Here is a 25,262-nt window from a genome sequence, read left to right on the forward strand (position 1 = left end):
TGGGGTATAGGGTATTTCTATTGACAAATTGGTGAATCAATGTTTAGAGAGATAATTATATAAAGAGAAGGTGTAACTGTAAATAAAGGGAGGCAATGCAAGCCGTTAAAGAGTTATAGTGAGAAAAGAGGAGGAGGAGGAGGAGGAGGAGGAAAGGTGACCAATTGTAGTCAAGGGGAGGTATGAGGCAAGGCAGACTCGAGAATTGTGTTACGGGTCTTAGGCCATGGATAGTCATTGATAGTACAATCTCTGTAGAGGGACCTAGCCTTTCTACAGTCAATAATATGGAATTTTCCGACAAGACAATGTAGTCGTTCAAGGTCAATAAACGTAAAATATCGAGCTCTAAATCGGGGAGCTTTTCTAAAGTGATGGTTTGTGTCTTAGCAATTGAGCCATTAGAGTACAATGAGGTCATGGAGGTAGCTACAGTATTCACCGACAATAGACTTGTATTGTTTGTATTGTTAAAGGAACCGAGTTTCTCTCGTTGATGGTTAATTCCAATTGCACCGCCTGGGTGATTAATTGCAAATAGTTCCTTACGTACTTGATAATCGCTAATATGCAATTCAGCCAATGCAATTGCCACTGCATCTAAAATGGCCAAACAGAGGGTCGTTGTCACTGTTGGAGCACTCAATCCGTATATGTTTGTCTCCTTACATTGAGGAGGAACTTCGGCCAAAATGATGGACACCACCCGTCCTTCGGATTCCAGTGGTGAATGGCGGGTGCAAGTTACCAGAATGACAGGGACATTAGTTGGAACATGATTAAGAAGTTGGTCAATTTCTGGTGAGTTCCCAGATGCAGAAACAACAACGAGAGCATCCCCATGATCTTCTCTAATAATACCCAGGTCTCCATGAAGGGCTTCTCCGGCATGTAAAAGTGCCGCATGGACCCTTAGGGAATTTAACGTTGCCACACTCTTGGCAGCTATTTTGTGCGACTTCCCCATACCGGCAAGCACTATTTTCCCACCAACTGCAAGGGCATTGTTGAGTATACGGAGCGATGTCCGTAGCTGTGCAACTGCCCACTGATCAGAAGTCCCATCAACCTCGTTTCCCCCCCTTGACAAGGTGGGAAATTGTGAATATAATCTCTCCAAGGAAATCAATGCTTCACTCTGAGTCGCGAGAACGAGCCCCATTCTCCCCACGGCAACGTCCAAGAGCGGGGAGGCGTCGGAAGGGATGTACGTGGAGAGCGTCGAGAGGGAAGAGGAGGAGCCCCTAGTACAGGGGAGAGATTCAATATGGTGTGTGTTTGTCATGCTAATTGTGTGATGGGAAGTATCGATTGGAATGGATACGTAGTAGCGTAGTGTAATTCAGTTTAGCGTAGTTGTAATGAATGCAAATTTACCTTGATATGAGTGAGAAAAAAGTGGCAAAGTGCAAATTAAAGGTTTCTTATTGTGGAACTTCTCGGTCCAAATAAAACTATGCTGCGAGGGAAAACGAAGAACGTGGGTGAAGGAAAATGAATAATGTAGGCAAAGGAGGAAATTTGGTTTCCCCTTTGTAATGTCCAACTAATTTTGTCTTTTATTTGATCTTCCTGCTTCACCTAGTGAAGTACAAATTTACAAGTATAGACGAAATTAAAAGTAGATGAAGGTACAGATACAGTAGATACCCATTTAAATGGGGGAAAAAGAAAACACAGACAATGGACAACTCAAGAGCCACAGGAAAGGAACAACCTACAAGAACGGCCGGAAATAAGCCACAATTTCCGTTTTTCCCATTCCCATTCCCATTCCCATTCCCATTCCCATTCCCATTCCCATTCCCATTCCCATTCCCACCTCCCCATCCCCCCCAGCGAAAAATTGTTCCGCACCCGTCTTGCTACTTCTGGCGTCGCTTCCCGTGCTTTTGCTACCGGTTCCCCCCTCCCCCCCAGGACGTCCGTTCCGCACCCATTCCCCAGAAAAAAAAAAAAAAAACTACTGCTCACCAAACGTCCTCCTTGAACCGCCCAACCGCAGCAAGGTACTCCAGAGAATGGGTGCTACTCCCGCCAAGAATCTGTCCCAGAGCCCGCCGCACCCCAAGGGCAAGCCCGGCCTTATCCCCACAGACATAGACACAACCGCCATTTTCAACGAGTCTCTTCACCAGGTTGGTGTCTTCAACAAGGAGATCTTGCACGTACTTCCCAGTCACCTGGGACTCGGCAATACGTATACTAAGCCGGTCTCCCAACAGCTCTTTGTAGCGGGCAAAGTCGTCCGCATAGAGGTAGTGGCACGCAGACGCCGTGCGGAACCCAAGGTACATCACCACGCGGGTGATTTGGTCCAGCTTGTACTTGGCTGAGACGATCTCCATGAGAAACCCACGGAACGGTGCGACCCCAGTGCCTGCGCCCACGAAAATCAACGGACGGCTTAGATCGTAGGGGAGTTTGAATTTGCTCCGGCGGATAAACACCCCCAATGCAGTGTCACTCTTGGCTAACATGATTGTTTGCGAACATTGACCAACAAAGTTGTTTGGTTTATCTTTTACTAGTTTTATCATGACTCCGACCCGGTCTTTTTCGACACATTCACTGCTTGTAATGGAATAATATCGGGGCTTGATATGTCCAAATGTCTCGAGGATAAATGACAAAGGTATGCTAGTGTAGTCATTCTTGGAAAGGTCAAACTCTTTGAAAAATCTAACGATTGTAAGCTTTCGTTCAACAACTTCTCTTCGGAAAACATCCCTACTCCTGATGAGCTCCTGTAACCTTCTCTTGGTACTCTCCGAGGTGATGAAATAGTCCGTCAAGTCCTTAACAAACTTTCTCGATAGTACTCCACTGATCTCCACATGCCCCATTAGTAGCTCCCTAATGGAGCTGTACACCCGGTTCCATTTGCACGACTCCATGCGGTTCACAGGCATGACCCTGACGGACCCACAGTCAACTATTCCTAAAATCGCCATCAGCTCGTCAACTATCTCCCCGTCGTTCACGGGGTAGATCCCAATATGGTCCCCACTTTGATATTTCATCCGGCTGTGGACGCTATCCAATTCCACCTCAAAATGCATGTACTGATCTTTGTTTCTCACGATGTTTGTTATCCTCGCATAGAATGGGTTCATCTCATGGTACGGTGGCCGACTCTGTTGTTTGGGCATCTCAGAAACCTCCGTTATCTGATACGCCTCTCTATATCCGTTGCTCCGATTCAATTTGATGCCCATATCGCTCAAGAGATTCAGATAATCAAATGACCAACTCTCAAAATCATCAACCACCCCATTGAAGGCCTCGTCCGAATACCCAACATCCCCTACCAAGTCCCCACCTAACCCATCCATTAGTTTCTTAAATTGATGGGCGGCACCTTGATAATCATCATATAATGAATTCCCACACCCGAATAATGAATACTTGATATGCAACTTCTTTTCGTCCTTGAGCATTTGGATAAATCGAATACCATCGTCACATGGTTCACCATCTCCATATGAACTGATGAAGAAAACAACAATTGGGAATCCTTTCAAATCATCCAAATCTTGTATTTGTGATGTATTCACAACTTTACAGGCGGAAACTTTCCTTGAAAAACGAAAAGATAAATCTTCACTTGTCCCAGACTGCGTTGAATATACTATTAAAACTTCCATGAGTGAGAACAGAGAGGGTGGACATAGTAACAAATCATGAAATATAAGAACAATAAAATCAAAAGTTATTCAGAGCCTCATATATGTACACAGAAAAATATTCTGCTCAGATCAGTACAATAATTTTTCACCTCGCCTGTTTCTCTCCTTAAACATCTACATAGAACTGTATGTATATAATCAAAGTTAAACGACTTCTTCTAGCTCCTTGAGATACTTATCGATCATTTTCTCAAACCCAATCGCAAATGTCAGTCCTAAGACCATTTGCCAATTTCCACCCTGGGCAACCTTCTCAAAATATCTGCCTTTCTCGTAAATGGTTAACCACCCAACTTTGTAATCGTTAGGTGAGTCATCTTTGGGGTGTCTATGAATTAAACCATCCCTTGCCTCATATATCTTTTGATCCTTATTTTCATAGCCTCCATCACCACCAGTGCCACTGATTTCATCATCAACTTCGTCATCATCTGCATAGTCATCATCGTCTTCATCATCGTCTTCATCATCACCATCATCATCATCATCATCACCTTCTTCTTCTTCACGACCTCCATGACCGTCACCTTTCTTCAAATTCATCCTCCCAAAATCGACATTTAGCTTATACTTCTTTGCTTTCATCGAATTCATACCCAGCATCGATTTCGCAATCTTGTTTTTCATATTCCTATTACATGGCCTGAACACTGCAATAACCGGGTCATACCATTTCATGCTCTTGAATAACACAGTGTCGATAAAGTAAACAGAATTTGCCTTGGCAAGTTTGACACCGTCAATCTTCCCCCTGCTAAACAGGTTCTTTCTGCGTTCCCTCAACCCACAAACGTGTAATCCATTTCCAAATTGGTATCCCTTGATCATTGTAAAGTCTTCACCATAGTTTGTATCATTGACAGCACTAAATTTAGCAATCATCTCCTTTAGGTTTCGTCCTTCTATATTATCAACTTTCAAACCGTTGACATGCTCATTGTACTGGCATTGAACATTCCATCCACCTCCATCCTTCTTATTGAGCTTCTCAATGACTATGGGTTTATATGTTTCATTACCAACTTGTCGAAACACAAGTCGGAACCCTTTGTCAACTTGCGACTGTTTACTATCGTCCTGTGGGATCTCCAGTTTCACAAAATAACTGGGTGCATGCCGAATATACAAATGTCGGGAATCTGGATTTGTAGTCATGTAGAACTCGTGGGGGGAAATCTTTACTATATGGTACTTCCAAAATGTTTGCTTGCGGTATATTCCACGTATGGTATCTATTTCTCTATTAACTTGTTCATTGTTTATTCTCACAGTCATTCTCTGTTTGTATACCGATTTTCAAATGTCAATTATGTGCCAGGGTGTAGTAAATAATTGCAAGGAAAATGAACTTTGGCTGGTAAAATTTAATTCGTTTCCCAATTCGTCTCATCTACTGTTGCTCATTCTAGCTACTCATTTCTCACTTGGCGAGTTCTATCAGGGACGTACCTATTAATATTTGGATATATGTCGTATTGAAAAATTAGTTATGGCACATTGTGTGTGTAGATCTTCTGTATTAGGGGACATTCATTTTTCCCCTCCATTATGTACTGAGTATAATCTTGCCACCCCCCCCATATTTTTTAAATTCAATTTCTTCCAGATCTTATTATTCATTTTTTTTGTTTTCAAAGAGAGTGTACAGTAGCAGGCTATTTTCATTGTGTGCAAGTGAGAGTAAAGTGCATTAGCTCTATGTTACCAAAACTTCTTTACCCCAAATTTTTCCTTGATGAAGAAATAAACAAGCTCCACCGTAGTATGCATATATAGCCATTGAACAGTATATTATTTGCTCCGGCTGAAGTGTATGAGCCAAAAAGAACTTTTGGAAGTACCTTGGAAAGATATACTTGTGGGGGTAGGGAACAGAAAGTGCTATTTTTTTAAGTCAATTGGAGAGAGTATCCTTCAGACTTGTTTGAATTAGAGATTCCTAAGCTAAATGGTTTCGATTTCCAATATTAAAGCCTGCTTTCAGTAGATGGTTTACCCACGTTGAAACTAGGATAGCTATTGTCGAAACTATGTCAGAGAAAACTCTTAGCAAGAGCCATTAATTAGGAGGGCCATTGGATGGTGCGTTCTCAGTTATATAAACAGAATGCTATAGATGCATAAACAATTAACACCAAGGTAGATACCTCTTGGACTTTGAAAATGCACTCCAAAATATGCTCTTCTCATATACTGTGTGTGGTTGGTTCCCTAATACCATAAACAATGAATTGAATCCAAAGGAAGAAAAAAAAACAATCACCAAATACTAGTGAAATGAACAGTGGACATAGGTAAAGTTACAATGTTTCAGTATACATGCAAACATGATATATAGAGACAGAATACCTGTGATTCTAAACTCTCTAAACATTCTACAGAAATTTACAAATGCTTTAGTACTTTCAAAACAACTCTTGGAGTTTGACCCACAATCTCATGGAGATGATCTGATGTTAAGTTTGTTTACGTAGTAGATACAAAAAAGGCTTATTACCAGGTCATAATATTTATGTTTATGCAAGTTTTGGGGTGAAGTGTCCTTAAAGTACTACTTACTTTAATAATTAAATTCAAAACAAATCCTCGTGTCCTTTTTGGGGGGAACATCTAAATGGAAAGGGAAAGGTTATTTTCTAGAATAGAAAATCTTATTTAAAATGCAATCGGATACATAGCAATCTTTGGGTATCGATGCTGTTTTGAAGGTTTTGTCGATACATGCTTCCATAGCTGCAAGGAAACCACTAACCAATCTAAGCGAAAGAGCCGATGTTAAATTGGGATTAACCGAAGAGGATCAAATGGGTTTTTTTGCACTTTTTCGAATGTGCTATGACAATCTTACGATTTGAAAATTATGTGAATTTGATTTCGAAGTCTTTTATGATGTGTTCTACGGCTTTGCAAACTTTTTTGATTTCATTCCACAGTTAGCTTAGGGAGGCAATACAAATGTTTAAAAGAAGAATACACTTTTTATTTCATAAATTAGCTTCATACTCTTGGGAATACCTGTGCTTTCAAAGAAAATTATCCAAAGATGCATGTCAATTCTACAGTTAAAGAACCGAATATTTGAATCCTATCTCTCGTTTTTGAATCATTCTTTTGCTCTACAATGGTAATACTGTAATTATTATTTTTGACAATCAAAGACGTCAACCGATGGAGATATTTTAAAAAGAAAACAAAAAACGGAAGGTACAACCAAAAGAAGAAGATCAATATACAGTTTGTTAGAGCAAGCATTGTTTTGCTCATTGTTTTTCAAATAGTTGTTTCTACTGATATAGAAAATTTAAAACAAATCGGTTCCCTAAAATCACTTTAAGAATGTCAAAATGACTTAAAAAAGCATAAAAAACATATGAATTTGTAGTTGTTGGTTCGATACCAATTATTTAAAACTAATGTTAATTGCATTGTAAGTCTCCTAAAAAAAATCGGTATTGTTTTTCCTCTTTTTTCTTCAAAAAAGCAACTTTGAAATCAAAAAAGTGACTTTCAATTTGAACTCCGAAAGATTTTAAGAATCTGTACAGTGAAGTTTTATGATGAATATATGTAGTAAAGTAAATTAAGGCGGAACTTTGGATGCTCTGTTTGAAGCATTTTACTGATTCTTTGAGACAGATTCTTCATTCCCTTGTGCTCTGTACACTCTTGTAGGAGGAGACTGCAAATCATCATTTGATGGTGATTTTACCACCATTGGAGGTGGCAAAGTGTTTGCAAACAGCGGCGGATGTTGCTGAGGTACCGATAATTTTAAAGATTGAAATTGTGGTTGTATGAAGGTCTGGTTGGGCAAAGGTCGAATAGATGGGTGTCTGTAATATTGGTAATGGTAATCCAATGGGAGCGAATGTGGTACATGAGGAGGCGGGAGAGTTTGTGCCGCCTGTTGTTGAAGTGTATGTTGTGTTTGTAGCGAACCCAGAAAAGGTCCATAAGGATGTTGATATATGGTTTGCTGCTGTTGAGGTAATTGCAGTGACTGTTGTTGAGATAATTGCAGTGACTGTTGTTGAGATAATTGTAGTGGTTGTTGTCTAGGGAGTGGTGGCTGGTTTACATAGATAACCGGATAGGTGGGGGCCATGTTGGAAATCGTGGAGGACGATGACCGGTTAGTAGAAGAGCGTTCTAAGCTCGGAACTGGCTCAGTATTTACGTAACAATTAGACGATGCATAGACATTAGGATTGAGGACGTGTACTGGTTCATGGCTAATAATGGGTAATGGTAGTGGTACTATGTTGTCAGGATTATTAGCGTTCCCTGGTGGCAGCTTTTTGTTCATTTGTTTTGCTAACATTTTTTTCTCTAGATATTTTCTTTTCCGTTCTTCTCTAATTGCATTCAGTTCCTTTGATGGCGGGTTTGGCGGGTTCTTCAAACAAGCGTCTACTCTATTATACTTTTTACAATTCCCACACGGGATTTCCATATCACACTTAATTTTATGTTTCTTACATGGGCCGCAATTGTAGGATCTTCTAGCTCTTTTCTTCTTTTTGCATATATGTAGATCATGAGAATGATCAACATTGCAAGCACTATTCGAAAGAATACTGTTATTAGAGTTGCATTGGCTATCTTCATCGGCGTTGCCATTGGGGGAAGTTGCTTTGTCGTCGGTTAGTATCTTCTCCAAAAAATTTGACTTTTTTGTATTTGTACTCGGGTGGTGTGAACTGCACGGCTTCTTAACTGAAGATGTCTGTTTAGAATCTTCAATGCTATCATTGAGACAAAATGAATGCTCTTCAGACGACATTTTGAGTAACTAAAATTTGTGTCTGTTCCACGGTTCGATTTGCTGTTTAAGTTGGATGAATTGTCTAAATTTAGCTAAAATATGATTGCTGTTGCCGAGAACAGACAGAGAACACGAATTAGAACTCTAGCTCGGTAGGAAGGGCGTGATACTCAAGGGAGGAAGTGTTGAGAAGTAGGGCAACAGGTTGGGGAAAGAAGAGACAGCAACTTAGAACAGCCTGTGAAGGTATTGTTTGCCAAGTAGAAAGTTGCTTGACTCTACCATGACCCGAAAAACTTCTCCCCTTAGTGTCGAAGAAAACTAGGTTGCATTTTCATCTCGCTAATAAATCCCTGCAGCCGGATATATATATTAGGCCCGGACTTAAGCAGCCCACTCATTAGACTCGTTAGCCCCTTTTGGGAGGCTTGCCAAATACTACGTTTTTTCGAACCGAGAAGGATGCACTAGTACGAAATATGAACACATACACAAATGACGATACACACACATGGGTGTTTCCCCCTTAGGTGTTACACCCGTTCTGGGCTTGATGCCCCACCATAATTTGTTCTGCCGCCCCCACCAGTTAACTTTTACTGGTTGGCTTCCTCGGTACCTGAAAGCCAATGCGAAAGTGGAAAAATAGCGGCAGTTTCGCAGGCACAATTGCCGATCATTGTTACTACAATTTTTGTTTCCGTTTACTATCTTCTACTGCAACTTGGGCTATTACGATCTATCAACAGTGTCATTCGTATCAATCACTGTCATATTGGTGGGTTTTGCTGTGCTTGCGGGGAGAAAAAACCTCAAATTTGTATATTCTGGCACTTCTCGTGTGCGCAGCCTTGTTTGTATTTCCCAAACCGGCGGTCCTTCGATGTTGGTATCCATTGTAAAACCTCCATTCAAATTTACCTGATCGCTGTACGCTATATCCAATTGCGTCCCTTGCAAGCCTTTTGATCATCCAGTTGTCGTACGGCTGTCCGTCGAACAGTGTCACCGTGATCAACTCCTTCTCCTCATCATTATTCTTCTGCTGTCCGAAAACGTCATCATTATGTTTAGAATGGTTTGAGTTATAATCATCAAAGCCACCTTCACTGTCTTGGTTGTTCTCACTCTCTCTACTTTCCACCACCTCTTCTTCTTCCGCCTTTCCTTTGAAGTTTTCCCTTTGTTTTCTTAAAACCTGGTATAGTTCCAAGCAACTCTTAAAAAACGCGTGCAACATCTCCTGGTTCTTCATTATATTTCTGTTCACATCTTTGATATGTTTGCCAATATGAGGGAAATTGAAAAGGATATTCTGAACTGTTAAACCGCCAAGCATTTTTATAGATTTCCCACTCCCATCACCACGCTTCTTATTCTTGGATTGAATACCAAAACTTTCACATAATCTTGTGCCGTCGATTTCATGGTATATTCTCGTTACACCCAATTCTCTCAACTCATTAATATTCGCATCGATAGTCTCCCTGGTGTACTTTCCGTACAACTCCTCTAACGAGTCATATGATGTGGTAATTAGTTTGCTAGGTTTGATCAGTTTCTTCTTCACAATACTCAAGGAATAGGAAAAATCACCATCTCCAATGATAATTATCCTATCGTTATAGTTGAATGGAATGAAAACTTTTTTCTCATCGTATGGAATTTCCACACCTTTTTCCATTAATTCCTCGTTCACCTTGTTCTTCTGTAACTTTTTCGCATTCTTAGAATAGTTTAATTCCTTATTGGCCAATCTTTTACTTAGTTCCTTCTGGGTTTTCTCCTCAAACTGTTGGTGTCTTAGTTTACTGGCTAAGTTGCCTTTACCACGCCTAGCCATTATCTTGTTTATCAATCAAACAGTAATATGAAAATCCCTGCTTATCTGTTTATATATATACATATATATATATATACACCCAAGTAACTCTGGAAAAAGTAAATAACCAAAAAAAGTGAAAATCTTGTTGAAATTATTTTTCAACCGTCCATGAAGAAAAAAAAGAGAGTCCAGAGATATTCATCCTCACCAAATGCTGAGGAATCCCAAAGCCGCTTCTCGCGGACTTGGCTATATGACCTCTGTATTTTATAACGGAAAAACCTTTTTTAGTTGGTAGGCATTAAAAGTTTCACCTGTCAATGGGTCCAACACTTTACGACCATCGTCCAAACTTGGGAATCCACCTGGCTGGAACTCATGGAATTGGATGCTTGTATCTTCACGGTTGTAAAACATCAACTTTTTGAATGAATAAACATTATTGTTGGGCAATAAAACTGCATCATCATATATATTTGATTTGGATTGAATCGAACAAGGCACCGAATCACATATTTCGTTCAATTCAATAGAACAGATGGGACAGTCATTGGCCTGTATAAACAATCCCGAACTAAGTCGTGGTATTTTGAAATCTCCAAACGTCCCACTAGTTTTTAGTTTTTTACAAGACTTAGTCTTCAAGACACTTGCACCTAATATCAGCATTGTTTCTAAGTTTGATCGCTCATTCATGCCGTAAATAAACTTGAAGTTCAATAGAAATAAGTTGGACAAGTGGATCCACCTGTCGTTTTTCAAGTACTTTAGATATTCAGCGAGAACGAGTTCGGTATTCTCAGGTTCTCTGGATTTTGTGTAATAGTCCAAAGGATTTGAAGGTTTTGGAGCGTGGATTGAATTGATGTGCTCAATTAATGATTGTGCCCATATTACGGTTGAACCAATTGAGAGCTTTTTAACGTTTAGTTGTAGATTATTTCTTGCAAAAATCAAGCCCTGAGAAAACCTCTTGTTGATTATATGATCAATAAACAATTGGAAATCACATTCAAACTCAATATCGCCCAGCTTACTAGACTTCAATTCTTTGATTGTTTTCAAGTTTTTCTTATTCTCAATACACCATTTTTTTAGCAACTTTAGGTTATGCTTGTCTTTGATCTCATGTGCTATTTTTAGACCTTGTAATATTATTGTAGAATCAATAAAATCGTTCAACTTTAAGGTCCGAGCAACCTTGACACCTGGATGTGTGTCAACGTCCTTAAAATCCTCGATATCCAAATTCTTCAGCAAATAATCTACAATCATAACGTTGATCTCATGGCGATAGAATTCCTGCAAATCTTCTGGCATGTCGTTCATATTGGCAAGCTTGATATTCAGATATTTCCTTGATAGTTCCTTGATCTTAACAAAATATTGTATGCGCACAACCATTTTGTCAACGTACTCATTGTGATGTTCAATACGATGTTTGATCTTGTCATTAAAATCACGTTGGATACGGATCATTCTATCGACGATCTCTAACCTGTTATCTTCAGAGGCAGTCTGGAACTCGTGTTGTAGTTCAACCAAGTCCCGCTTGTTTTTCTCTATTCGCTTCTGGACATTACGAAAGTTCTTCCGGAGAACCTCCAAGGGTGTTTTGAACTGTTGTCTGTTTATATTGAGGTAATGATCAGGGTCTTTAATTGCTTGCATGGTTGGTCCAATCGGCTGGTGAGCTGGTAGGGGGTTGTTGCAACGGAGTAGCTGTCAACTATACGGATGCACAAATTTACAGATTAATGCGATTGCGTCAGGTGCGGATAAGGTACAAGCTGGCTTCCTCTTCAAATACACACATATTTTTATAATATATATATATATATATATATATGGTTTGCAGGACCACTTGTATTGCAATTCGACACCCAAATTAGAGAACGGTATATTACAAAAAGTTGTTTAATCATAAAAATAAATAAATGTATATATATATTATATATATATATGTATGAAGATATATAAATCAAAAGGGGGGCAAAAAAAACAGTGGCTAGTGAAGAATGTGGTTATTTATATTGAACATTTCATAATGGATAAATAAAAGGTGAATAAATCAGTTAGGGCATTAACTAATTGAGTTTAGCAATGATAGCCTCGGTGAATTCAGTGGTGGATGCGTTACCACCAATATCCATGGTAACAGTCTTACCTTCTGCAAGGACGTCCTTAGTAGCCTGTTCGATTCTTGTAGCGTAATCGTCAAGACCCAAGTGTTCCAACATCTTAACAGCGGATAAAATCATTGCAGTTGGGTTAGCAACGTTCTTACCTGTGATGTCCAAACCAACGTGTCTACAACCTGGTTCAAAGACGGCGTATTCTCTACCGTAAGAAGCGCCTGGAACAAAACCAGGGCCACCAACTAGAGCTGCACCAATGTTTGACAAGATTGCACCGTACATGTTTGGAGTGACCATAACGTCAAATTGTTGAGGCTTAGAAACAGCTTGCATGGACGCGTTATCGACAATCAAGTCCTTCACTTGGATGTCTGGGTATTCCTTGACACCGATTTCCTTAATTGTGTTTCTGAACAAACCATCACCCAACTTCATGATGTTTGCCTTATGGATAGCAGTGACTAATTTTCTATCATTCTTCTTTGCAAAGTCGAATGCAAATCTAGCAACCCTTTCGGTCTTGTATTTGGTGATGATCTTTAAGGACTCAACAACACCTGGAACAGATTGATGTTCCAAACCAGAGTATTCTGCTTCGGTGTTTTCTCTAACTAAAACAAAATCAATATCATTTAATTTTGAAGGAACACCTTCAATGTTTTTAATAAAGACAAGAGAAGCATAAATGTCCAATTCTTTTCTGAAGGCAACGTTCAAGGACTTGACAAAAGGGTCGGTTGGGGTGTGTGTAATACCCTTTAAACCAATCTTGTTTCTCTTTAAAGATAAGATTGCCTCGTCAATTTTGGATTCGTGACCTTCCAAACCGGACATTTCAATGGTTTCGAATTCAACCGGCACATTTTCATGATGGAAGATCTGTTGGACAGAGTCTGTGATTTCCTTACCAATACCATCACCTGGAATCAAGGTGACTGTATATTTACCACCGTATTTCTTTGGAAGAGAATGGGTTGCCATGGCTCTCATAGTTTGGGTTGATTGGATAAGAGATTTCTTGTAGATTGAGGAGAACATTATCTGTTTGGAAAAGAGAAGGGGAAGATAGAGGTGACGCAAACTGATCTGATGAGTTGACGAATTGAGGAGGGTGGAGGGAGGGCCAAATAATAGATACCTACAACTGTATAATGTAAAGTGAATGTGGGTAAATAAATGAGGGAGGTAGAAATGAGGAAAAAAAAAAGGGTTAGAGGAAACACGGGAGGAATTTTTACATTTTGGGGGATGCAGCGAGTGCGACGAGCGTAATGCGGAAAGTTGGCATTTCCGAGGGGGGGGGGATTTGTGGGGAACAACCGGGGCCGCCGACGATCCAGAAGGGCGAGGGGGGGGGGAAAGGGGGGACATTCTAACCGAGACAGTTTTTAGTGTAGGCTTTTCCCAGCGAATTTGGTGTCAATGCGACACGGAGTTGCAGCGCAGCGTGCACCGAAAGAGATAGATCAGGGCCAGTTGCACTGTATACAAGTTCTTACCATTATGGCTGGTTGGTTCATACCATGTTGCAATTGTATGTATTCGTATATGTGTATTGGAATTGGTGTGTATGTATGTATTTGTGTATACCACTCACGTACATGTCAGCGTGCGTCCCCCCACCTCCCCGTATTGTTGATATGAGGAATCCATCCCGGAGAACGGCCTGGTTACGTAATGCCCCGGAGATTATAATAGAAGGTTCTTAATATCGACATTTCCCGCAAGGTTTGATTTTTCTATTCCTTGCAGAGTAGACAACGCTTGCTGTTTTTTACATATACTGTTATAGTTGCTGCTGCTGCTACTGCTACTGCTATTACTACTGTCAATGTCGACAACTCCTCTCCGAGCATATACACATCCTGGAGCTACTGTTCAGCATGCACACACGAGTAGATAAACAGATATAGGTGTGTGAATGAGCGTATGTTGGTAGGTGCAGACACCCATCGCAGGAGGACGTGCGATGTCGGGCCCGGAAGAAGAGAAAAGTAAATGGTTGAGGAGGGCTCAGCTGGATCGAGGGGTTAACAAGGATCACTTTTAATTTTTGGATTTTTTTTTTTTTTTTTTTTTGCTCCAAAGTAAAAGTAAATGGTTGGAGTAATTATATATACCAGTGTGTAATGCACGAATTGTATAGGGAAGTTGGGTGGAAGGAAGGGGGGGGGAGACCTGTCGGTATTGGCGTGCGGGCTGGTGTCCGTGTCCGTGTGCGGGGCCGGGGCCGCGTATGGCGAAGGAAGGGGGGGGGGGAGAGGGAGTATAGTCTAGGTCAGTTTAGGAAAAATGGGTTTTCGGCTGCGTATTCGGCAACGAGACGGTCGAGAAACGCGGGTTCGAGTCTGGTGCGGGCCATCCGTCGCAGCTCAGATGCTGATGTCTTGCCAATAAAGAAAAATAGCCATTCCAAACACCGAACTCGCACTTGATCTTGAGAATGTTTGTTTGAATATCCGTTATTGGAGAAATTTGAGCTGAGCCCTCCAGTGTCTAACAATGTAACAACTCCATCGAATATTTGCATTTCCTTGACGAGGATGTTGAAATTGACCGTACCTGAATCTCCAAGAGAGAGGGCCACACTAAGGAGTAGATTCTCACACACAAGATGTGTACTGTTGGCGTCGATGTTACCGCCAGCTCCAAAGCGGGTAATGTTAGCAACCACCTGTGCAAGGTCACGTCTAGTGGCGAGCCGGCGGCTCTCTGGGTGTAGGAGAAGCACCCCGCGTAGAAGCGGGTACATCTGCAGTTGCAGAGACAATGGCAACGTTGATGGCGATGGCGATGTCGTGGAGTGGAGAAGGAGCGGTAACAAGAGTCGTGCAAGGGAATACTGGAGATGGCGTGTCTGCACATCAAGAAAGGCCTTCTCTAAATTCGTGTCCATGCATACTCCTAACAGCAACTTCTCCAAGTGCTCAACCCCCTCGGCAATGACATCACTGTCAATAGAACCGAGCTGGTCTACAATATCTGCAACTTCTCTTTCGAGTCCCATTGTAGTGGTTGTGCAACAATAGCAGTACTAATTGTGGTAGGTATACATCCTTATAGCCAAACTAACAATAGTATCACTTGTTGTAGTTGTATTTTCGCATGGATGTGTTTTTTTTTTCCATACGCCACGGCTGAGCTCTGGCAGCAGACACTCTCCAGCAGCGCCAAACACGTGCAACCGTGTGGCGCAGTGCGCGAGACTGGGGTGCTATTTTTCCTTTTTTCCGATTTTCTCTATTTTTCCTATTTTTCCTATTTTTCCTATTTTTCCTATTTTTCCGATTTTTCTCTATTTTCTCTATTTTCTCTATTTTCTCTATTTTTCCTATTTTTCCTATTTTTCCTATTTTTCCGATTTTCCCTATTTTCCCTATTTTTCTCCCTTCCCCTTCCAAGGAACAGGCGTACATTTTCGCGCGCTCTTTGTAACAGATTCTCATTGACCTTGTCCTCGCCTCTTTTAGAGGACATTTGTCGCGAGCCCGAAAAATCTACACTTGTAACCGCAAAGACTTGTCAGAATAAATTCAATCCAAACGCAAAAGCAATTGAAAACAAGGCTGTGCTAGCTAACATGATTTACCCCCCCTCCACGTCTACGAGTCTGTTTCAATTCCTGTACTGTTATTGTCACTGTCAATATTACCAACACGAAATAGCTTATATTGCGAGTCCATTCAGCCACCCTGCACAACAGTTGATCTTCTCCCCCTCCCATCCCCCCATATCCCCCCACTCTGACTGCCAATGAAGTCCCATATCGTGCTTGGTTGCGTCGCAGCAGTGGTCTCCTCCGCAGCACAGTCAATAGGCCTCATTCTACAGAGGAAATCGTACTTATCCCCTTCTAGCGAGTCATCCTCCTCGTGGTATAATACCAACAGACAGCTTTGGCACCTTGGGCTCTTTCTTTTTCTATCGGCTAACATCTTTGGCTCCTCCATACAAATCACATCCTTGCCCCTGATTCTATTGTCTCCACTGCAATCCATCGGGTTGGTCTTTAACACCCTCTTCCATTCCATTCTACTGGACGAAGAGTTCACAGACTACTCCCTCTATGGGTCCATCCTTATAGCACTCGGCGCAGTGCTGACGGCGTACACGGGAGGCTACCTGGTGGAACCCGACCATAACTTGTCCCAGTTTCTGCAGTTCGCTAGGGGCAGCCTATTCAGATCATGGGTGTTCTCCAATGTGGCTATTGTGTCTATACTTTCTGCATGGATCTTGCTCATCAATTCCCAGCTCAACCGCAACTTCATAACCTTGTCTTTGCATAACAACCAATTTCTAATCGCAAGGTGGTTGACCGCCCTCTTCTCCCTCTCGCCTCAAGAGTTACAAAAGCTGAAAGGTTGCTTGTACGGCTCCATATCAGGTATCTTGTCTGCATATTCCTTATTGATGGCAAAGTCAAGCATAGATATCCTCATTGATACTTTCTCCAATAAAAATTGGACATCCTTGTTGAATTTCTCAGCCTTCTCGATTGTCTTGATCTTCGTCTCTTTGGGATTGTCCCAACTCTTCCTATTGAATAAGGGACTGCAAAATATATCGACTTCCATCCTTTACCCCCTAGTGTTTTTTATTTTCAACCTGACAAGTATTTCCAACTCGTTGATTTTCTACCAACAGCTCGACCAAATCACCATTTTTTTGTTTCTCTCCCTATTGGTAGGCTCCCTGTCAATCATCTCAGGTGTCTTCTTGCTATCCAAAAATAAATGCCAGGACCAGCCAATCAAACTACCAACTTCACCGGCTTCAGTCGCACCTTCCCCCACGGATTCCCATTATGTCTCCTTCAATTCACTACGTGACTTGAATCCCTCAGATGACGATTCAGTGGATAACGACAACTTCCTACAGCCAATCATTGGCAAAATCAAAAAACAATCGAGTACCTCCGATTTGATGCCTTCCTCGTATAAATCTTCAATATCCTTCTCAATAAAAAATCTCTCAAACTCCCTCAATAATAGCTATAACCATAATCACAACCACAATCATAGCTATACCAATAACCACAGCCATAATCAAAGCCTAAATTACAACTCGTCCCAATGGAAGGACGACGACTATAACCCAAATAATACGTTCAACTATTCTGCAAACAATACTCTTGAAGAAATCCAAAATCAAATGGCAGCATATACAGATGAACCAAAATCCCCAATTCGTTTGCCAAAGCGACAAGATTTGGATACAAAGAAATACCACGATCATTTGAAAAAAGTCTCCGAGTTGCAAGCCAACACCAAACATAAAAGAGTGTTATCCTATGAACAATCCTTGCTTCTTAACGAACTCAGAAAATAACACTTACATACACCCATTAACTTATTCATTTATTGTTTTGCTAGTTACCGTATTTGTTCTCTTCCTTCTTCTTTTACTACATAATCGCTACTTTATTGTATATAATCTTCTTTCCGATCCTCTTCTTCTGCTTTCTAACTGCCCATCTCACCCTTACATTCATCTTAAATGCCTTTACCTTCTTCCTCAACGGGAACTGTGAAAGCTCCGGTTAAAAACATTGCAGGCTCGTCCAGATTATGGTGTTGATAACTCAACACACAAACACCTCCGGCGTCTAACATGAACTTGGGATTTCTGCTGATGGGAATATCAATCCATCTAGCAGCAAAGCATCTTAAAATGTGGCCATGCGCAACAACTACGACATCACATGATTCATTTCTATCCATATACTCCTTGTGGATCGCTCTGATTTTTGCAATCAGTCTGTCGATACGCTTACGAACATCTTCACTATCTTCACCATTTTCACAGCCATACTCCCAGATGTTCCAATCTTCTCCCAATCCTCTACTTTTGCGTAACTCAATGATTTCCTTTGTCAACAGACCCTCGTAATCACCATATTCCCATTCTCTGATATCTTCATCAATCTCGCTTTTCAAATCGTAGCCTTTGAACACCAAATCTCTTGTTTCTATTGCACGTTTCCGTGGAGAAGTAATGATCAATTTAACATCATCCGAGTGGATCAACGTGTATCCATCCTTCGAAACTAAATACTTACCGGTGATTTCCATTTGCTTCACACCGAATGGAGTGAGTGAGAGATCAGTATGTGATGTGTACTGCCCTGTCTTGGACCATGCAGTTTGCCCATGTCTAATCAAAATACAACGTGGTGTATGCGATGGCATTGCTGATTACCCAATTACTTACTCAAAGAGATTCTTAAACAAAAAGGAAGAAACAGACGTTGGGAGGGGTTTGAATCTCATCGGACAGTCTATTTCTCACTAGTAGTGAAATTGTCATTTCCCTCGGAGATGTGGATCCCGTTAACAGAATCCAACGTCGAAGACAAGATGACACCGAAAACGATTTCCAATTGGTTTCAAATGTCAAGTAAGTAGACGGTGTGCACGGTGTATGCATACGTTACACTTTTGTATATACATGTTCAGACTGTACAGATTTATTACTGCATCCATAAGTTTAACTTTTTTTTGGAATGGAAAGCTTATAGTGTCGACCAATTTGCTCGGGTTTGACGATTGACAAATACATAGATGGAAAAAGGGAAAAAAACGCAAACGAAATTTTCGTGTCTAAGAAACCATCTCTTCAATTATGAACAATCAAATATCACATTTTAATTCCAACGTCTTTGCTGTTGCATTGAAAGACAGTACAAGATGGGCGTAAGTCGTATGCCTCCCAATCCGTTAACTCATAAACATTAACTCAACAAGACAAAAAGTGTAACCACACGCACCCATTGCGGCTTACAAAAGTAGACCCCAACAATCCATCAATTGATTTGAAGGTATATTAGATACAGCCGGTTGGAAAACTGTCCAATGAAAGGCTAAGCAAATGGAATGATGCAAAAGCTTACTCCGGGCACCACTATGGTATGCAAAAAACCTCCGAACCACTTACAACCGTGTAAGTTATAATCTATTTTCTTTTTCAATGAAAAATTATTAATTACATACTGTATTGGTCATGAAATTTCACTATAAAAGGGTGCTGAAAAATCCTTCAAAAATGTCAGGATTGAACCATATTTAGTAGGTAAGATCAACTGCGATAACCAAAATGACTGTTGCGTATCAACGGGACGAACCAATTCCTGTCACACTTATTTCTGGATTTTTAGGTAGTGGAAAAACTACATTATTAGAAAACATCCTAAAACAAGAACATGGATACAAGATTGCAGTTATTATTAATGATATTTCTAGTTTAAATATTGATGCATCATTAATTAAGAACCACAAGATTGTTACAACTGAGGAGAAAGTCATCCAGTTCCAAAATGGTTGTATATGTTGTACATTACGTGGTGATTTGCTTGAAGAATTAATTAAAGTTTGTAAGGGTGACCAATTCGACTACATCATCATTGAGAGTACCGGTATCGGAGAACCGATGCAGGTTGCAGAAACATTCACCCAGGAATTCTCCGAGTTAATGGCTGAAACTGCAGGTAACGAGGAAGATATTGGTATCCTAAAAGAAATCGTCCAAATGGGTGGATTGAATAAATTGGCGAGATTAGACACTTGCATTACTGTTGTTGACGCTGTCAATTTTTCAAATGATATTGAAACAACAGATTACTTGGCTGATAGATGGGGGTCTAAAAACAACAGCATGAGTGAGGAAGATCGTACGGTGACCGATTTATTGGTTGATCAAATCGAGTTTTCTGATTTGATCATTATCAATAAAGTTGATGGTGTCTCAAAGAGGATGTTGAAAAAGATCAAAAAGATTGTCCATACTTTGAACCCTGTCGCTCGTATAATCACAACCAACTATTCCAAAGTTAGTAATGATAAACTGTTAAATACTCGTTTGTTTAACTTTACGAAGGCTTTGACGTCCCCTGGTTGGTTGAGAAGTTTAGATGAATCCAACAACAGGATTGGTTATGGTAATGATTTGGAAAAGAATAGAGTTACTCCTAAGCCTGAAACTGAGGAATATGGTATCAACAATTTTGTTTATAGAGCACGGAAACCTTTTCACCCTCAAAGATTGTACGACACATTGTGTGATAAGTTTCAAATCATTGAGAGAATCAACTTGCCTGAAGCAGATGGTGTTGACGAAAACGTGAGTGAAGAGGAAGACGAAGAACAAGAGGAAGAAGGTAATGAACAAGAAGGAGAAAAAGAGGATGAAGAGAATGGGGAAGGAGAAGAAGGAGAAGATGATGATGATGAGGAGGAGGAGGAGGAAGGCCAGGAGCTAACCAAGGAGGAAATGTTAAGAAACAAGAGAAACTCTCCTCTCAATCATGTCGTCAGATCCAAAGGTTTCTTCTGGTTAGCAACAAGATATATTTTACGTGGTGAATGGAGTTCTGCTGGATCAATGTTAACATTTAGTGCAGGAACACCATGGTTTGGAGCAATGGCTAAAGAATACTGGCCCCAAGATCCTGAGACCGTGGCCTCTGTCAGAGCTGACTTTGAGGGAGTCCATGAAGACAGGAGAAATGAAATTGTTTTCATTGGGTTCAAGATCAATCCTGCTAAAATTAAAGCATTGTTTGACAGTTGTCTATTGACTGATGAAGAGTACGAGGAATTCAACAAAGTTGCGTCCCAACGTGACCTAGTGAAAATCGAAAAAGAGTTGTCCACAATGTACGAAGATGGATTCGAAGATTGGGACTTTATCCAAGAAGAATAAATCTCTTTGTAAATACACTTGTAAATTACTAGTACTCGAATGTAAACTCTCATCACAATAAAAAAGATTGGCCACTTGTTACCAAATCATCACTTTTCTAATATATAGGAGGCCTTAAACACCGCACGCTTTCCCGTTAGGGCAAGTTTTACGCGCGGCGCAATTTCGTTTATCTTGACATGTTCAATGCCATCTCAAATGAAGATAATGGATAATATCACTACTACAATGTGAGACTCAAACCCGGATAAGAATAAAGGATGTATATAACAATGCAACCTCTGCTCTGTTGAAACTGTGCTCTGTTAAAACAATGCTCTTTATGGTGGGGGTTCTTTCCTGTCTCTATTGATTTTCCAACAATAATACCATGTCCGATATAGAGAAAGAACAAACTAGCGTGGACATCATCCCGACATTCTCAAAGGATAATCTAGACCCACATGCTGTGCTTTCCCATGTTGTTTCCATTGATGGCAGAGTCGTTGATGTCACTGGTGACGTTGACGAGGCCATGAAATATGCATTTGACGCTGAAGAGGTGGAACTGACCGATGAACAAGCCCGCAAGCTACTTTTCAAGATTGACATCTACTTGTTGCCTCTGATCTGTTTGCTCTATTCGATCCAGTTTATGGATAAGGTTTCTTCTTCGTCGGCCTCTGTTATGGGTTTGCGTACATACTATCACATGCATGGCACGCAATATTCTTGGGTGGGTTCGTCCTTCTACTTGGGTTACTTGATTTTGGAAATTCCAATGTCCATGATATTGCAGAGATTTCCAGTTGCTAAAACTATTGGTATAATTGTGGTGATTTGGGGTGCCATTTTGTGTTTGCATGCTGCAGCTTCCAACTACCCAGGCCTCATAACGTTGAGAACACTACTTGGTATCTTTGAATCGGGGGTCACACCAGCAATGGTGATCATCACCGGTCAATGGTACAAGGCAGAAGAACAGTTCCTCAGGACGGCCATCTGGTTTGCGTGTAATGGGCTAGGAACCATTCTTGGCTCGTCCATCGCCTACGGCTTGGCCATCAGGATGAACTCGTACAGCATCGAAGCGTTCAAGGTGTTGTTCATCGTCATTGGCTGCATGACCATCTCAGTTGGTGTGATGATCTTCTTCCACATTCCAGATCTTCCGGTGAAGGCCTGGTTCTTAAACAAAACGGAAAAGAAACAGGTTGTTCTCAGAATTAAGTCAAACCAACAAGGTTTTGGTAATAAGCATTTCAAGCTTCACCAGCTAAAGGAAGCACTTTTGGATATCAACACGTGGATCTTTTTCTTCTGGGCTATAGCTGCAAATATACCTAATGGTGCACTAACGAATTTTGGTAACATTCTACTCTCAGATACGTTTGGGTATTCTGCTACAAAGAGTATGTTGATGAACATGCCCACAGGCGCAGTGGAGATCGTGGGCTGTATTCTTTTTGCTTGGATGATAAAGTTTGTGAGACATAAACTTGCCGTCTCTTTACTTACCACCATTATTACTTTGGCTGGAATTTGTATGTTAGCTTTTGCGAAGCAATCACCACATTCTAGATTGGCCGGCTATTATCTTGTTTTTATAGCACCAGTGGCAACCATATGTGCATTATCCTGTTTCACATCAAACGTAGCGGGCCACACCAAGAAGATTACAGTCAATGCAATTTATTTGATTGGCTACTGTACCGGTAACTTGATTGGGCCACAGACCTTCATTGCAAAACAGGCTCCTGAATATAGGGGAGGCCAGATAGCAATGGTTGCGTGCTATGCAATTGCTGTTGTTCTTAATGGTTGGGTTTATTACAACTACTGGTCCGAAAACAAAAGAAGAGATTCATTACTTGTCGAAGGTAAGATTGATATTCCACACATTGAAAACATTGAATTTGCAGACTTGACCGACAGGGAGAACGTTACTTTTAGATACCATTTATAAATACATGTTTTCAATTTTTTCTCTTTGTAAATGTATTCTAAATGGTCAATAAAGCGTATATACCTTCCGCTCGAAATATTACCTGCCATCAATGATCTAAGACCCGAGGAGATACTCTGTACCATCAGCTGCTAGTAGTGAAATGTTGGATAAACTATATAACATGGCACCTTCTCTTATCGAACTTCTCGGCCGCAATTTTTATCCGTTACTGTCGTATATATGCCGCATTAGGTAAGTGACGCTACCCACAGGCGCCAAAATCCATATTGAACGGGTAATTTTGACGAATCGAACTAAGGGAGACCCTTTAAGACTATCAAGATAAGAGAGCGGATATAATCATGTTACTCCTGCACGACTGATAAGAAACCACACTTTAAAACACCACAATTTTGCCCAAACGGTTATATATAAAAGTTGTGAGTTCTTCACAATGATTTTAGGTTTGTAGTGAGCTTGTTCTCTCGTTTGTGTTAATAACAAGATAACCCATTTGGCAAAAAATGTCAGATCTTGAAAAAGAAAAGGATCAATCAAATGTTGAAATAACGTCAACATTTTCCAAAAATAATCTAGACCCACATGCTGTGCTTTCCCATGTTGTCTCCATTGATGGCAGAGTCGTTGATGTCACTGGTGACGTTGACGAGGCCATGAAATATGCATTTGACGCTGAAGAGGTGGAACTGACCGATGAACAAGCCCGCAAGCTACTCTTCAAGATTGACATCTACTTGTTGCCTCTGATCTGTTTGCTCTATTCGATCCAGTTTATGGATAAGGTTTCTTCTTCGTCGGCCTCTGTTATGGGTTTGCGTACATACTATCACATGCATGGCACGCAATATTCTTGGGTGGGTTCGTCCTTCTACTTGGGTTACTTGATTTTGGAAATTCCAATGTCCATGATATTGCAGAGATTTCCAGTTGCTAAAACTATTGGTATAATTGTGGTGATTTGGGGTGCCATTTTGTGTTTGCATGCTGCAGCTTCCAACTACCCGGGCCTCATAACGTTGAGAACACTACTTGGTATCTTTGAATCGGGGGTCACACCAGCAATGGTGATCATCACCGGTCAATGGTACAAGGCAGAAGAACAGTTCCTCAGGACGGCCATCTGGTTTGCGTGTAATGGGCTAGGAACCATTCTTGGCTCGTCCATCGCCTACGGCTTGGCCATCAGGATGAACTCGTACAGCATCGAAGCGTTCAAGGTGTTGTTCATCGTCATTGGCTGCATGACCATCTCAGTTGGTGTGATGATCTTCTTCCACATTCCAGATCTTCCGGTGAAGGCCTGGTTCTTAAACAAAACGGAAAAGAAACAGGTTGTTCTCAGAATTAAGTCAAACCAACAAGGTTTTGGTAATAAGCATTTCAAGCTTCACCAGCTAAAGGAAGCACTTTTGGATATCAACACGTGGATCTTTTTCTTCTGGGCTATAGCTGCAGATATACCTAATGGTGCACTAACGAATTTTGGTAACATTCTACTCTCAGATACGTTTGGGTATTCTGCTACAAAGAGTATGTTGATGAACATGCCCAATGGGGCGGTGGAGATCGTGGGTTGTATTCTTTTTGCTTGGACAGTCAGATTTTTCAGGCATAAACTTGCAGTTTCCTTGTTCACTACGGTTATCACCCTTATAGGAATGTGTATGCTAGCATTTGCAAAGCAATCACCTCATGCAAGATTAGCCGGTTACTATCTTTTCTCTATTTCTCCAATCTCGATGATTTGTGCATTGTCCTGTTTTACTTCGAATGTTGCTGGCCATACTAAGAAGATTACAGTCAATGCAATCTATTTGGTTGGATACTGTACTGGTAACTTGATTGGGCCACAAACCTTCATTGCAAAACAGGCTCCTGAGTATAGAGGTGGACAGATCTCAATGGTGGTTTGTTATGCTGTTGCGCTTCTGCTTAATATCTGGGTTTATTACAACTACTGGTCCGAAAATAGACGAAGAGATGCATTACTCGCTGAGGGTAAGATTGATATTCCACACATTGAAAACATTGAATTTGCAGATTTGACAGACAGGGAAAACGTTAACTTTAGATACGTGTTATAACTCTGACTTTTCCAATTCTGTTTTGGATTCTTAGTCCTTCATTTTGTTCTTTATTATATATTTTATATTTTCAAACAAATTTTCTTATCTTGAAAACTCTACTTACTGTTTCT

At 40.7% G+C, this 25,262-nt stretch overlaps 13 protein-coding genes across 13 annotated transcripts; 4 read left to right on the forward strand and 9 right to left on the reverse strand.

The window, feature by feature from the left end:
- Positions 1 to 55: 55 nt before the first annotated feature.
- On the reverse strand, positions 56 to 1,285 carry C5L36_0C04320 (uncharacterized protein; the record flags this gene model as incomplete). The annotated part of the gene is made up of 1 exon (XM_029466114.1): positions 56 to 1,285. The coding sequence occupies one exon, from the start codon at positions 1,283 to 1,285 to the stop codon at positions 56 to 58; it is 1,230 nt and encodes a 409-aa protein (XP_029321974.1).
- Positions 1,286 to 1,970: 685 nt separating this feature from the next.
- C5L36_0C04330 (uncharacterized protein) lies at positions 1,971 to 3,647 on the reverse strand (the record flags this gene model as incomplete). The annotated part of the gene is made up of 1 exon (XM_029466115.1): positions 1,971 to 3,647. The coding sequence occupies one exon, from the start codon at positions 3,645 to 3,647 to the stop codon at positions 1,971 to 1,973; it is 1,677 nt and encodes a 558-aa protein (XP_029321975.1).
- Positions 3,648 to 3,833: 186 nt separating this feature from the next.
- On the reverse strand, positions 3,834 to 4,964 carry C5L36_0C04335 (uncharacterized protein; the record flags this gene model as incomplete). Its single annotated transcript, XM_029466116.1, has 1 exon — positions 3,834 to 4,964. One exon carries the CDS (start codon positions 4,962 to 4,964, stop codon positions 3,834 to 3,836), a length of 1,131 nt encoding a protein of 376 aa, XP_029321976.1.
- A 2,341-nt stretch (positions 4,965 to 7,305) lies between these two features.
- Positions 7,306 to 8,472, reverse strand: C5L36_0C04337 (uncharacterized protein; the record flags this gene model as incomplete). Its single annotated transcript, XM_029466117.1, has 1 exon — positions 7,306 to 8,472. The coding sequence occupies one exon, from the start codon at positions 8,470 to 8,472 to the stop codon at positions 7,306 to 7,308; it is 1,167 nt and encodes a 388-aa protein (XP_029321977.1).
- A 742-nt stretch (positions 8,473 to 9,214) lies between these two features.
- C5L36_0C04340 (uncharacterized protein) lies at positions 9,215 to 10,297 on the reverse strand (the record flags this gene model as incomplete). Its single annotated transcript, XM_029466118.1, has 1 exon — positions 9,215 to 10,297. One exon carries the CDS (start codon positions 10,295 to 10,297, stop codon positions 9,215 to 9,217), a length of 1,083 nt encoding a protein of 360 aa, XP_029321978.1.
- Positions 10,298 to 10,546: 249 nt separating this feature from the next.
- C5L36_0C04350 (uncharacterized protein) lies at positions 10,547 to 11,950 on the reverse strand (the record flags this gene model as incomplete). Its single annotated transcript, XM_029466119.1, has 1 exon — positions 10,547 to 11,950. One exon carries the CDS (start codon positions 11,948 to 11,950, stop codon positions 10,547 to 10,549), a length of 1,404 nt encoding a protein of 467 aa, XP_029321979.1.
- Positions 11,951 to 12,366: 416 nt separating this feature from the next.
- On the reverse strand, positions 12,367 to 13,788 carry C5L36_0C04360 (uncharacterized protein; the record flags this gene model as incomplete). The annotated part of the gene is made up of 1 exon (XM_029466120.1): positions 12,367 to 13,788. The coding sequence occupies one exon, from the start codon at positions 13,786 to 13,788 to the stop codon at positions 12,367 to 12,369; it is 1,422 nt and encodes a 473-aa protein (XP_029321980.1).
- A 907-nt stretch (positions 13,789 to 14,695) lies between these two features.
- C5L36_0C04370 (uncharacterized protein) lies at positions 14,696 to 15,424 on the reverse strand (the record flags this gene model as incomplete). The annotated part of the gene is made up of 1 exon (XM_029466121.1): positions 14,696 to 15,424. One exon carries the CDS (start codon positions 15,422 to 15,424, stop codon positions 14,696 to 14,698), a length of 729 nt encoding a protein of 242 aa, XP_029321981.1.
- Positions 15,425 to 16,170: 746 nt separating this feature from the next.
- C5L36_0C04380 (uncharacterized protein) lies at positions 16,171 to 17,748 on the forward strand (the record flags this gene model as incomplete). Its single annotated transcript, XM_029466122.1, has 1 exon — positions 16,171 to 17,748. The coding sequence occupies one exon, from the start codon at positions 16,171 to 16,173 to the stop codon at positions 17,746 to 17,748; it is 1,578 nt and encodes a 525-aa protein (XP_029321982.1).
- Positions 17,749 to 17,912: 164 nt separating this feature from the next.
- Positions 17,913 to 18,608, reverse strand: C5L36_0C04390 (uncharacterized protein; the record flags this gene model as incomplete). Its single annotated transcript, XM_029466123.1, has 1 exon — positions 17,913 to 18,608. One exon carries the CDS (start codon positions 18,606 to 18,608, stop codon positions 17,913 to 17,915), a length of 696 nt encoding a protein of 231 aa, XP_029321983.1.
- Positions 18,609 to 19,512: 904 nt separating this feature from the next.
- On the forward strand, positions 19,513 to 21,117 carry C5L36_0C04400 (uncharacterized protein; the record flags this gene model as incomplete). The annotated part of the gene is made up of 1 exon (XM_029466124.1): positions 19,513 to 21,117. The coding sequence occupies one exon, from the start codon at positions 19,513 to 19,515 to the stop codon at positions 21,115 to 21,117; it is 1,605 nt and encodes a 534-aa protein (XP_029321984.1).
- A 370-nt stretch (positions 21,118 to 21,487) lies between these two features.
- Positions 21,488 to 23,062, forward strand: C5L36_0C04410 (uncharacterized protein; the record flags this gene model as incomplete). The annotated part of the gene is made up of 1 exon (XM_029466125.1): positions 21,488 to 23,062. One exon carries the CDS (start codon positions 21,488 to 21,490, stop codon positions 23,060 to 23,062), a length of 1,575 nt encoding a protein of 524 aa, XP_029321985.1.
- A 506-nt stretch (positions 23,063 to 23,568) lies between these two features.
- Positions 23,569 to 25,149, forward strand: C5L36_0C04420 (uncharacterized protein; the record flags this gene model as incomplete). The annotated part of the gene is made up of 1 exon (XM_029466126.1): positions 23,569 to 25,149. The coding sequence occupies one exon, from the start codon at positions 23,569 to 23,571 to the stop codon at positions 25,147 to 25,149; it is 1,581 nt and encodes a 526-aa protein (XP_029321986.1).
- Positions 25,150 to 25,262: the final 113 nt, after the last annotated feature.

Source organism: Pichia kudriavzevii, chromosome 3 (assembly GCF_003054445.1).
Source record: "Pichia kudriavzevii chromosome 3, complete sequence".
Taxonomy (NCBI): Eukaryota; Fungi; Ascomycota; class Pichiomycetes; order Pichiales; family Pichiaceae; genus Pichia; species Pichia kudriavzevii.